Below are 11,032 nucleotides of genomic sequence, written 5' to 3'. Positions count from 1 at the left end.
TTATACTGTATATTATTACATATTTCAATTCTTCCTTCAATTTTAAGCAATAATCGTAGTACACATAATGTACCTAAATTCAACCATTTCCGAATTATGAAGTTTTGATTATGTTAAACGAAAATTTTCTAATTTCCAGACTTGATATAATCTCATTTTATACATCTGCAGGGTGAGTCTTAAATAAGTGCAAATATTTTCTGGGGTGGTATATTTCGACCCCAAGAATACGTCTATGAGGTTTTTTTCGTAAAAAAAAAGATGTTGAAAATCGTGCATTTTTTTTAAATTTCCCTGTATATTTTTCGAACACTTTTAAGAACTGCTTGTTCACCGCAAATTGTCCCACGGTATAGTTTCTTAATCTCTGATATTACCATAGTTACAGCTTTACTCTATGGTTACGGCACTAAAAGGGATGCAAATACAGAAAAAATGCGGTGGCTTTCAAAATTTTTCTAACAAAAATCATATTTTTTAATTTTCAAACTTAAATAACTGGGTTATTTTGGACTTATTTGAAAAATGGTAAAGAGACAATATGTTTCTTTTATCGAGATCTACCAGCCCTGAAAATATTTGCACTTATTTAAGATTCACCCTGTATAAATGCTAACTTGAAAACTAACATGATACAAAGAATGCAAGGTATGATATTGCGCAGGTTGGTCGTCACAGGTGATAAACGGCACCATTGGTCGGCAAGCTCCGCGCGCCAATTTCAAATTGTCTAACAGATGACACAATAAATGTGAAAATAATTTTTCAAATGTCAAGTTCAATGATTTGACATATCTTTTGGGGTTATGTCCAAATTCTTCCTTATTTTAGGTCTTTTTTTATTAGTGGCAATTGAACAATATGGATATTTTTTTGTATGGCGTATGACGTCACAGGTGGTATGCGCAAACTTAACGAAATTGGAACTGCTATCGATCATACCTTGTTTTCTTTGTACCATGAAAACTAATGTCAAATATTATTAGGTATTACAGTTTCCGCAGAATGGCATTGTTAAATGAAACCGAACACAACGAAATTAATTAAATCGAATTGTTTAAGTGATATTTTTAAAAGGAACTGTTGGTTTGAGGTACATTGTGTGTATTTCGATTTTCGTGTTCCTGGGGTCGAAATATACCACCCCTGAAAATATTTGCACTTATTTAAGACGATTTTATAGATGTATAAAATGAGATTATATCAAGTCTGGAAATTAGAAAATTCAAAAGTCAATAACTCGGAAGTGGTTGAGGTACATTGTGTGTATTTCGATTTTTGCTTAGAATTGAAGGAAGAATTGAAATATGCAACAATATATAGGAGGTTCCATTAAAAAAATAATCTTTGATGTGCCAAGACCTTATGACCGACCCTGTATACTTAAATTTATTACTCGCTAATAGACATTTAAAAATCCTATAACTTTTATATCTAACTTTTTGCGGTACCTCGTATATTTTACCTAATAATTCGACCGTTCACATACATATCAGCGACTCTGTATACGTATTTTTTAAGGATTAAAAATAATTTACTAGTTAGTTTCATAGTGTTAAAGCCATGCTATATGTGATATTAGAGAATTAGCGGTTGTGACCTATTTATAGAAATTCCAAATAACAATAAGATTTATAGTTATTAACATTGGATACTCTAGATACCACTGGGTAATACTCTAACCATACAATAAAGATTTTGCTTTCGTAACATTTATGAGTTTTACTTCATCGTATTTTTATTAACATAATTATTAAAAATGTCATAGTTTTCCAAGGTCAATAATTGGTGTAATTTTTTATATATTTAATATTGTTTTTTTATTTATTAGCTTCTGTTTCCTCTGCTTTTCTGTAATATGGAGACCAAAGTGGATATAGAAGCTGAGGTGGTAGGAGGAGGTCCTACAGGTCAGGCAGGAACTATTAGATGGGGCATAGCTTGGGGCTTGAGGAGCTTTGTTGACAGGGAAACAATAGAGAGGATGAGGCTGGGTATGTATAACTTTATTTACAATGTTTCGTATAAAGGTACAATCAGGCTAAGAGCGTCGAGCGTCGCGTCGCCTATGCGTCGCGTCCGCCCCATTGAACTCGAACTCTGACACTCAGCGGACGCTAGCGCAACGCCAAACGCGACGCTGACTGCCTGAACGGTCTAATTTAAGTTAAGTGAATTGATTCCATTTCGACACGCGGACGCGACGCGACGCTCGACGCTCTCAGCCTGAATGTACCTTAAGAATGAACACTACAGGGATCTCGTAAACTAGAAGAGATTCAAAGATGATTAAGTTAGAGAAATAAAGCTGTGCTTTGTTGAAAAACACTAGCGTCCTATTTCGAAATCTATAAAAGTCCAATTACTTGAGAAGATATTTGGGAAAACCCGAATATCCCTGATATTGTTTTCATTTTTTTCTGACTATTTGAAAAGATATGACAAAATATAGGGTGTCCGAGAAATAAGTGCAAGTATTTCAAGAGGTGTTAGATCGGCCAAAAGAAACATATTTTCTCTGCCATTTGAAGGGTCCAGGGGAAAACATGATAAGCGCCATTTTACTATTTATACAGGAGAGCACTGGACGGCAGGCGTTTATCAGGTTCTTTCTGTGTATTCTCTATTTTTACTACGCACATATCATAGGACTTAACAACTTATTGACCTGCAGAGTTTATACATTTTGTAGGGACCAGTTAGACCTACTATAATATTGTAAAATCCTAAATTTAAGAAAATTAACACTTCTCAAGTTTCCCCTGGACCCTTCATTTTTAAAATAAGTTGATCATAACCGAGTTATTTAACTTTGAAAATATAAAAAAATAAATGGTAAAGCCGCCGCCAGCAATCGATAATCAGCTGCAAATACCAAGCAATTACCTGCAGTGGGATTCTGTAAGCTTCTTATAGTCTATCCAACGACAAGATCCTTGACAGTGATAGATGTGTCCGTCATTTTATTTTCAAAGTAGTTTATTTTATTTTACAAAGAGATAAGTTGGTACAATTGGAAAGCATAGCAGAAAATTAATATATTTAAAATTTGAGTGACAAGTGATTACTTCAAAATATTGTGAAAAAAACCAAAAATTGAAAAAATGTAATCGAGTTATTTTATTAAAAACAATTACAGTATGTGTTAATACAAAACAAGCAAGGGTGTATTTTAAAAAACACCACATATCAAAGAAAGATATAAAAAAGATGTCCTGCTTTCAAGCCGTGTTTCAGGCTCAAGCAACGTCCTGCATTTATTGTTACATTTATCAATATAATTATTCAATATGATTATTATTTACCTATCATGTGCTGCTATTTTACAGATAGTAGTCTTCCAGTTTTTGGTATCATATACAAGATAATACACAAACTTTATTTGTGGCTAATACAACTCTCTGGCCATAATCTCTGGGCACCGAATATTAACTGTAAACTATGGCCTGGGTAAACACTTAATTTCCCCTTTGAGTTTTCCTCCACTTAATTTTAAAAATACGCACATGCCTAGTAAAAACTGACAATACACGGAAAGAACCTGATAACTACCAGCCGTCCGGGGCTCTCCTGTAAAATTAGTGAAATGGCGCTTATCATGCTTTTCCCCTGAACCCTTCATATGATTTCTACAAAATGGGACACCCTGTACAACCAGGCCTAAAGGCGCATTTTCACGACTCGTCTACTTGGCAAGCATTTTTTACTGGCTACAGGGTCTGGCGAGAATGCGACGAAATTCCTATAATAAATAACTTGTACTCTGTATAGATGCCCGACACACCATATATACCCTGTATAGCAATTACAAATGTTTGTCAAGTACACGAGTCGTGAGAATGCGCCATAAGAGGCACCTGGATTCCAACCCACTAGATGTTTCGCAAATTATGTTTATTATTGATTTTCTTATTTAAGTAACTAAGTATACACAGTGAGTTTCCTACGATGTTCTCTATGGGTACCTCGGAAACTACTGGAGATAGAGAGGTGGTTAAATGGGGAAAGAATTGCAGTTTTGTAGGATCATAAATATGCGCCTTTCAGATTTTTTTAGAAGTTCATGACTTACTAGATATTTCTAAAAAAAAACAAATTTCGGTTATTTTCAAATTTTGTCCCTAAATCCATTATAATACATTTTAGACAAAAAGTTTTTAGACAAAAGTTGTAGATAATCACATCCTTAATGAGATTGTGTCCTCCGTTTTTTTTCTAAAGCCTGTCATTTTTGACATATGACACAAACATGTTTTTTTAAATGGAAACCATAGTTGGCCATAACTTCATAAAAAGCACCATTTTTTAAGCTTGGCACCGATATAAGCTATTTTTTTTCGAAAAATTACTGAGTTATAGCCAAGTCTTATCTTTCTTGACTAATTTCACATGATTTATAACTTATAAAAAGACAGAATATTTTATTAAACGGTTCTTTACAATTTACATTTACACAAACTAAAACTAAAAAAACTAATATCACTACATACACTTTGAGTTATTTTAGCTAATGTTCAAAAAAACATTCTTTTGAATACATAAAATGCATCTTTTTAAAACTGAACCAAAAACCAAATTACAAGCTTTTCCCACAGAACGGCCGGTCGACTTTAATAAATTTCTCCCGTACCGCCTCTTAGATTGCCTCTCTTAATTCATAAGTTCTTTTGTAAACCTTTTTGTTAACCAAACCGCATAAAAAAATCTAAATGGATAGGTCAGGTGATCGAGGTGGCCCATGCAATTGGTCCACCTCTTCCTATCCCTGAGTTTGCACAATTATGATATAAATAATGTTTAACCTTTCTTTCATTATGAGGGGGATTGTCATAATGAAAGTCATGTTGGAACCACTCTATTGATGCGCAAGTATCTAAATTTAACTTTTCTAAAAAACGTAAGTAACTTTCAGCGATCAACGTATCCTCGAAAATGCATGGCCAAGAAAAGTTGAACCAATAATCCTACACGCTTTTTTTCATGTGAAAAATTCATATTTACAATTTTTGTTTATTTTAATTTACAAAGTTTGGATGTGACAGTTTCACATTACTGAGAGCAACGACGATTTAACTTGTTCCCATGGCTAACTGAGTGAAATTGTTTAAAAATGATAAGAATTGGCTATAACTCAAAAAATTTTCGAAAGAAACATATTATAGTATATATCGCAGAAAAAAGCTTAAAAAATGTCGCTTTTTATGAAGACATGGCCAACTATGGTTTCCATTTAAAAAAAACATATGTTTGTGTCATATGTCAAAAATGACAGGCTTTAGAAAAAAACGGAGAATACAATCTCATTAAGGATGCGATTATCTGCAACTTTTATCTGAATTTTTTTTGTCTAAAATAGATTATAATGAAATTATGGCCAATTTTTAAAATAGCCAAAATTAGTTTCTTTCGAAATATCTAGTAAGCGATGAACTTTTTCAAAAATCTGAAAGGCGCATGTTTATGACCCCACATAACTGCAATTCTTTCCCCATTTAACCGACTCCCTGTCTTCAGTAGTTTCCCAGATACCCATAGAGAACATCGTAGGAAACTCACCATCTAGAGTTAGTTTCTTGTAATAAATCCGCCACAAATGTATAGGCATTGTTTAATAGAGATAATATTACTTTTTAGCTGGTCTACTAACAAAAGATATCAGGAGAAGAGAAAGGAAGAAGCCAGGCCAAGCTGGAGCGAGAAGGAAGTTTACCTGGAAGAAGCGATAAAATTTTAATTATAAGTTTTTTTTTGTAAATTAATATTAGTTTAATAAATGTTTATTAAGAATTCTGATTTAATTTTTTAACAAAATATTAAAGTGAATACTATAGTAATTCAAAAACGTTTTTCTCGGAAGAAGATATATCTAATTTGCGTAAATATTATTATTTCCAACAGCAATTAAACTTTATAGGGCATAATAAAAACAGATTAACATGATATTCAAATGTAGATTAGATTATTATAAGAAAACGGTAAAAATTATACGTTTGGGTCAAGTACAAGTTTAAAAGTGGTGATAAAATGGTGTTTGACATGGAAACTCAAATAGACAATGTTAATGGGGAGAGTCTGCCGTTAAAAAACAGTTCAGGAAAATTTGGAAGGTCTATAAGCACAAATACTAACTCGGAATACGTGTCTTTGCACAGTTTTTCCAACTCTGTTATATCTCGTGGCCGCAGTTATAGGTAAAATGAAATGCGTATTAAAGTGAATGACTAGTTAATTTTATGTTTCTTAACTAAAATAAGAATATTAACATGACAAAAAATCTGTAAAAAAACACAAAATGAATTATATATGTTACGGTTAAGGTCCGATATTCAGTTAATATCGACATTACCCGGTTAATCTCGAGAATAATACAACACCAAACAACCAAAAACAAAACCAAACCCAAACATTAACCTGTTAATGTCGACATTAACCGAACGTCGGACTTTAACCGTAACATATACACCAGTTTCTTTATACAGGGTGTTTCAAAAAACATGTGCCATCTCTTGTGGGGAGCTTCCTCGCGCCAAAAAAAGATTATTTCTTATATCAACATATAGGTCCGATTCTGCTTTGTTTCCTAGCTACAGGGGGCTAAAAGACTTCATTTTTGTTTCATTTTATTATAGTTTTCTTTCTTTTCTTTTATTAGAATTTTTTTCAATTTATTATAATTCACTTCATAAGTGCTTTTAGAGATTAAAATGAAATTTTGATGGTAAAAATTACTACAAGTGCGACATTTTAATGCCAAAAAAGGATCGACATCTTCACCAGGGATGTGTATATGGGTTATCACTGGAATATTTTTATTACACTGACAAACATGCTTTTTTGCAAACGTCTTTCGTGAAAACTCTCATGCTTAAGCGTGCAAGACTCCTTACTGAATAAAAAGTTTTAGCCAAACTCATTACTACCACATTCAGAAAAACGCTATGTCCTTCTATTTAGGATTAACTTAGACTTAGACACGCTATATCAGGAAGAAGATTCCGATGACTCAAATTATATCGACTGCGGAACAAGTCCATCACCTGATAACACCATGGGATTTTTCAATGAAAGTTTCCAATTTTCTTCAGCCAGTCAATACAGTATTCCATTGACACAGGAGAAAATCAGAAAGAGTTTGGAAGAACAAATGAAATTATGTTCTGGTAAATGAGATATATACAGGGTGGTCCGAACTGTATTCCGGAAACTTCGGCAGCATATTCTGCAGATAAAAGTAAGTAAAAAAGTTCGTATAAATGTATGTCTGAAAATGCTTAGTTTCGGAGATACAGGGTGTAGAAGTTTCATTTTTATTTCGATTTTTTCCAAATAATAATAAGTAGCGTCAATATTTGGATGAAAATTGGTGTGAAAAAAAATGAGTTTTTTGACATGAGAAATTTGATTTTGATGTCAATATGGGTCCTATTTGTAGGGGGCGCCACCTACATGTGTTTTAACTGTTTCGAAAAGTAACAACTTTTCTCCCATACCTGTATAAAACTACTGAGTGAAAAAATATACATTTCCATGAATTTTTACGCAAAAAAAATATCTTGGTAAAAATGGCTACGAGCAACCGTTCTCAAGATATTTAGAATGGAAATAGTCAATACATGTCATTATTGACAAAAAATAAACAGTTGTGTTCAGTAAATAGTTATTTGACCGAAAATTTGGGAACTTTTTATTTTTTAAAATTAATCACATATTTTTCTTTCTTTATGAAATTATAATAAAACAGTTTCTGTTGAACTTTTGGCACAAAAACATTTCAAATTTATAATTTCAGCCTAATAACTATTTAGTCAATGTGTTTAATTTATGTTAATGTAGACAGATATTGATATATTCGATTCCAAATATCTCGGGAACCATTACTTGTAGCGATTTTCATCAATATACCTTTTTTATGTAAAAAACGTCGTAAATGTACATTTTTTTACTCGGTAGTTCTAAACATATACGAACGAAAAGTTATTACACTTCAAACCAGTTAAAAAATATGTAGGTGGCGCCCTCTACAAGTAGGAGTAATATGGGCATGAAAATCAAATTTCTCATGTAAAAAAACTCCCAGACGACAATTTTCATCCAAATATTGACTTTACTTGGGAATTATTTGGAAAAAATCGAAATAAAAATAAAATTTCTACACCTTGTATATCCGAAACTAAGCATTTTAGGACATACATTTATACGAACTTTTTTACTTATTTTTATCTACAAAATATGCTACCAAAGTTTCCGGAATACAGTTCGGACCACCCTGTATATAAATAGCGTGAATTATGTTGTTAACCAATACAATTTTAGGTAATTTTAGCTTGTTTGAAGACATAGAAACTAAGAAAATCGTACAAGAAAACTTGGAGGAGAATTTTAAAAACGTCAATAAAACAGAATTGAATATATGTTTTTTGTGGGCCGCTTTTTTGGGAAGGTGGGATTTATTAGAAGAGTCTTTGAAGTTAGGAGCTAAATTAGAGTAAGTACCAAAAATCCTACCTATAACTAACACTTAAGAAAAAATAAAACTGGTTTTTATTTTTTACTTTATACTATATATTTTTAAAAGCAGTACGTGTTTCACTATAGGTTGGTTTGGTTGAAGTGGCGAGTGCGACCCTATCCCTAGAGATGATAAAGTTGGATTGTTAAGTGTTTATAACAATTCGGTGGCATTAAGGCAACGGCAAATCTTCAAGATCTACGAATGAGGAAAATGCAAGATAATTTCCCCTTCCTTCGAGTCTGCAGCTTCGGCAAAAGGGATGCCCATTCTCGCAACATGTTCAACATTTGGCCAGTGTCCAGTATATACCGCTGTTAGTCTGGCGATATCCTTACGCGACTCAGTTATGAGCTCTCTCGATTTTCTAAGGTCGTATTTGGGCCAAGTTTTCCTGACTGTTCTTCTTCTTCTACTTATTTGAGATCTAGTCGATCTGTTAGTTTTAAGATTGCCTCTGTGGCAGTTCTTGGGAGATGGACTGCCAGAGGTCTTCCCGGCTATCTCTTACCCATGGGTTTCCCTTCGAGAGCTATGCGTGGTAGCCTGTTTTCTTCCATGTGTTTGACGTGTACGAACCATTGTCTTTTTCTTTATCTACCCCATATCACTACGTCCTGTATTCCACATTGTTGTCTGATATTTGTGTTTCTAATTCTGTCGTCTAGTCTTCCCCATTATGGTTCTTAGGTTCTTCATTTCAGCAACCCTTAACATGCTTTTGGTTTTGTTTGTTTCCTCTCGGATTTCTATGCCATATATGTCACTATTGGTCTGCAGGTCTTATATATATACAGGGTGTTTCAAAACAAATGCGAAAAACTTCAGGGGGTGATTCCTTGTTCAAAATAAAGGGTAGTTTGCTTTATAAACGTTGGGTCAAAAGTCAACCATTATCCCTAATGGATGATATCGCGGTACAAAGATGGCGGAAAAATAATGCTTTTATTTTTTATCTTGAAAACGAAAAGAGATAGACTAATGAAATTTTATGGAAGCATTACTGTTATGAAAACACACTTTCTGGTAATTTTTTCACTTTTTTAAAATGAGTGGAGGGGATTCAAATAAAGTACCCCTATCATTCTTGTTAATGAAATTTAAAGAAAAATCTTATCAAACACATGCAAAAAAAAATAATTTTGATAGTTTAGTTTATTTAGAAACTTTTTTATCTCTTGTGTTTTTTTGATAAAACTCGCCGATTTGAAATTAAAAAATAAAATGTAAAGCATTACATGTCAGGGCAAAAAACATTTTTAGATAAAGAATCTAGTGGGCAGCTGTAATTTTTTTAGGAAAAAATCTAGTCGGCCGCTGTCACTTTTTAGGATGTTTCTAATATTGTTTTATTTGACATTACCCTACTGCAATACGTTATTATCTAGATTATTATTATTATTATCATTATTATCACTAGATTCTTAATCTAAAAATATTTTTAGTCCTGACATGTAATGCTTTACATTTTATTTTTAATTTCAAATCGGTGAGTTTTATAAAAAAAAATACAAGAGATAAAAAGTTTCTAAACAAACTAAACTATCCAAATTAATTTTTTTGCATGTGTTTGATAAGATTTTTCTTTAAATTTCGTTAACAAGAATGATAGGGGTAGTTTATTTCAACCCCTTCCACTCATTTTAAAAAAGTGATAAAATTACCAGAAAGTGTGTTTTCATAACAGTAATGCTTCCATAAAATTTCATTAGTCTATCTCTTTTCGTTTTCAAGATAAAAAATAAGAACATTATTTTTCCGCCATCTTTGTACCGCGATATCTCCCTAATGGTTGACTTTTGACCTAACGTTTATGAAGCAAACTACCCTTTATTTTGAACAAGGAATCACCCCCTGAAGTTTTTCGCATTTGTTTTGAAACACCCTGTATAAGTCGGTTCAGAACGTTCTACCAAATATTCTTTGGTTCTACGTCGTTTTCCGACACCTAACCTCCACTCTTCTCTATTTAGCCAGAGATCATCAGGTATTTCTCTATTTACTAGTTCTTTATCCACACCCTCCCTCCAGCTTCGTCGCGGCCTTCCTCTCTTATTTCTGCCTCGAGGTGTCCACAGTAAAATTTGTTTTGGTATTCTGTGATCGGGCATTCGTTGCACATGACCAAACCATATGAGTTGTTTTGTTCTTATGTCGTCCACAATTGTGTGTTCTGCTCCCATAATCTCTCTTACTCTGTCGTTGGTTATTTGTTCTCTTTTCGATTTTCCTGCAGATCTCCTCCAGTAATCAATTTCGGTCGCTAATAGCATGTTTTCTGTTCTGCTTTTCAACTGCCATACTTCGCTTCCGTAAGTTATTATGCTTTTCACTACCGTATTATATATGTTCTTATTAGCTTTAGAGATTCCTTGATCCCACAGTACACCATTCAATATAGATATTGCCCTCCTGCCTTGCATTATTCGATCTTTTATACCCTCATCGAGTTTTCCATCGTTAGTTATTTTCAATCCAAGATATTTATATTTGTCATAGTTTTTTATCACGCTTCCATCCTCT

The 11,032-nt window shown here is 33.0% G+C and overlaps 2 protein-coding genes across 2 annotated transcripts in view; one reads left to right on the top strand and one right to left on the bottom strand.

Moving 5' to 3' along the window:
- The window catches only part of LOC115887473 (arf-GAP with Rho-GAP domain, ANK repeat and PH domain-containing protein 1), a 275,480-nt gene that overhangs the window by 77,660 nt on the left and 186,788 nt on the right, over positions 1 to 11,032 (bottom strand). The gene's annotated exons all lie outside the window — the stretch shown is intronic.
- The window catches only part of LOC115887507, a 40,301-nt gene that overhangs the window by 20,271 nt on the left and 8,998 nt on the right, over positions 1 to 11,032 (top strand). Inside the window, exons 8-11 of the mRNA XM_030906972.1 lie at positions 1,832 to 1,994; positions 5,984 to 6,191; positions 6,955 to 7,160; positions 8,314 to 8,485. Coding sequence (XP_030762832.1) covers positions 1,832 to 1,994; positions 5,984 to 6,191; positions 6,955 to 7,160; positions 8,314 to 8,485 — 749 coding nt within the window. The remainder of the gene's footprint in view (positions 1 to 1,831; positions 1,995 to 5,983; positions 6,192 to 6,954; positions 7,161 to 8,313; positions 8,486 to 11,032) is intronic.

Source organism: Sitophilus oryzae, unplaced genomic scaffold, assembly GCF_002938485.1.
Source record: "Sitophilus oryzae breed Bouriz unplaced genomic scaffold, Soryzae_2.0 scaffold_576_pilon_pilon, whole genome shotgun sequence".
In the NCBI taxonomy this organism is placed as follows: Eukaryota; Metazoa; Arthropoda; class Insecta; order Coleoptera; family Curculionidae; genus Sitophilus; species Sitophilus oryzae.
This window is presented reverse-complemented; position numbering and strand designations above follow the sequence as displayed.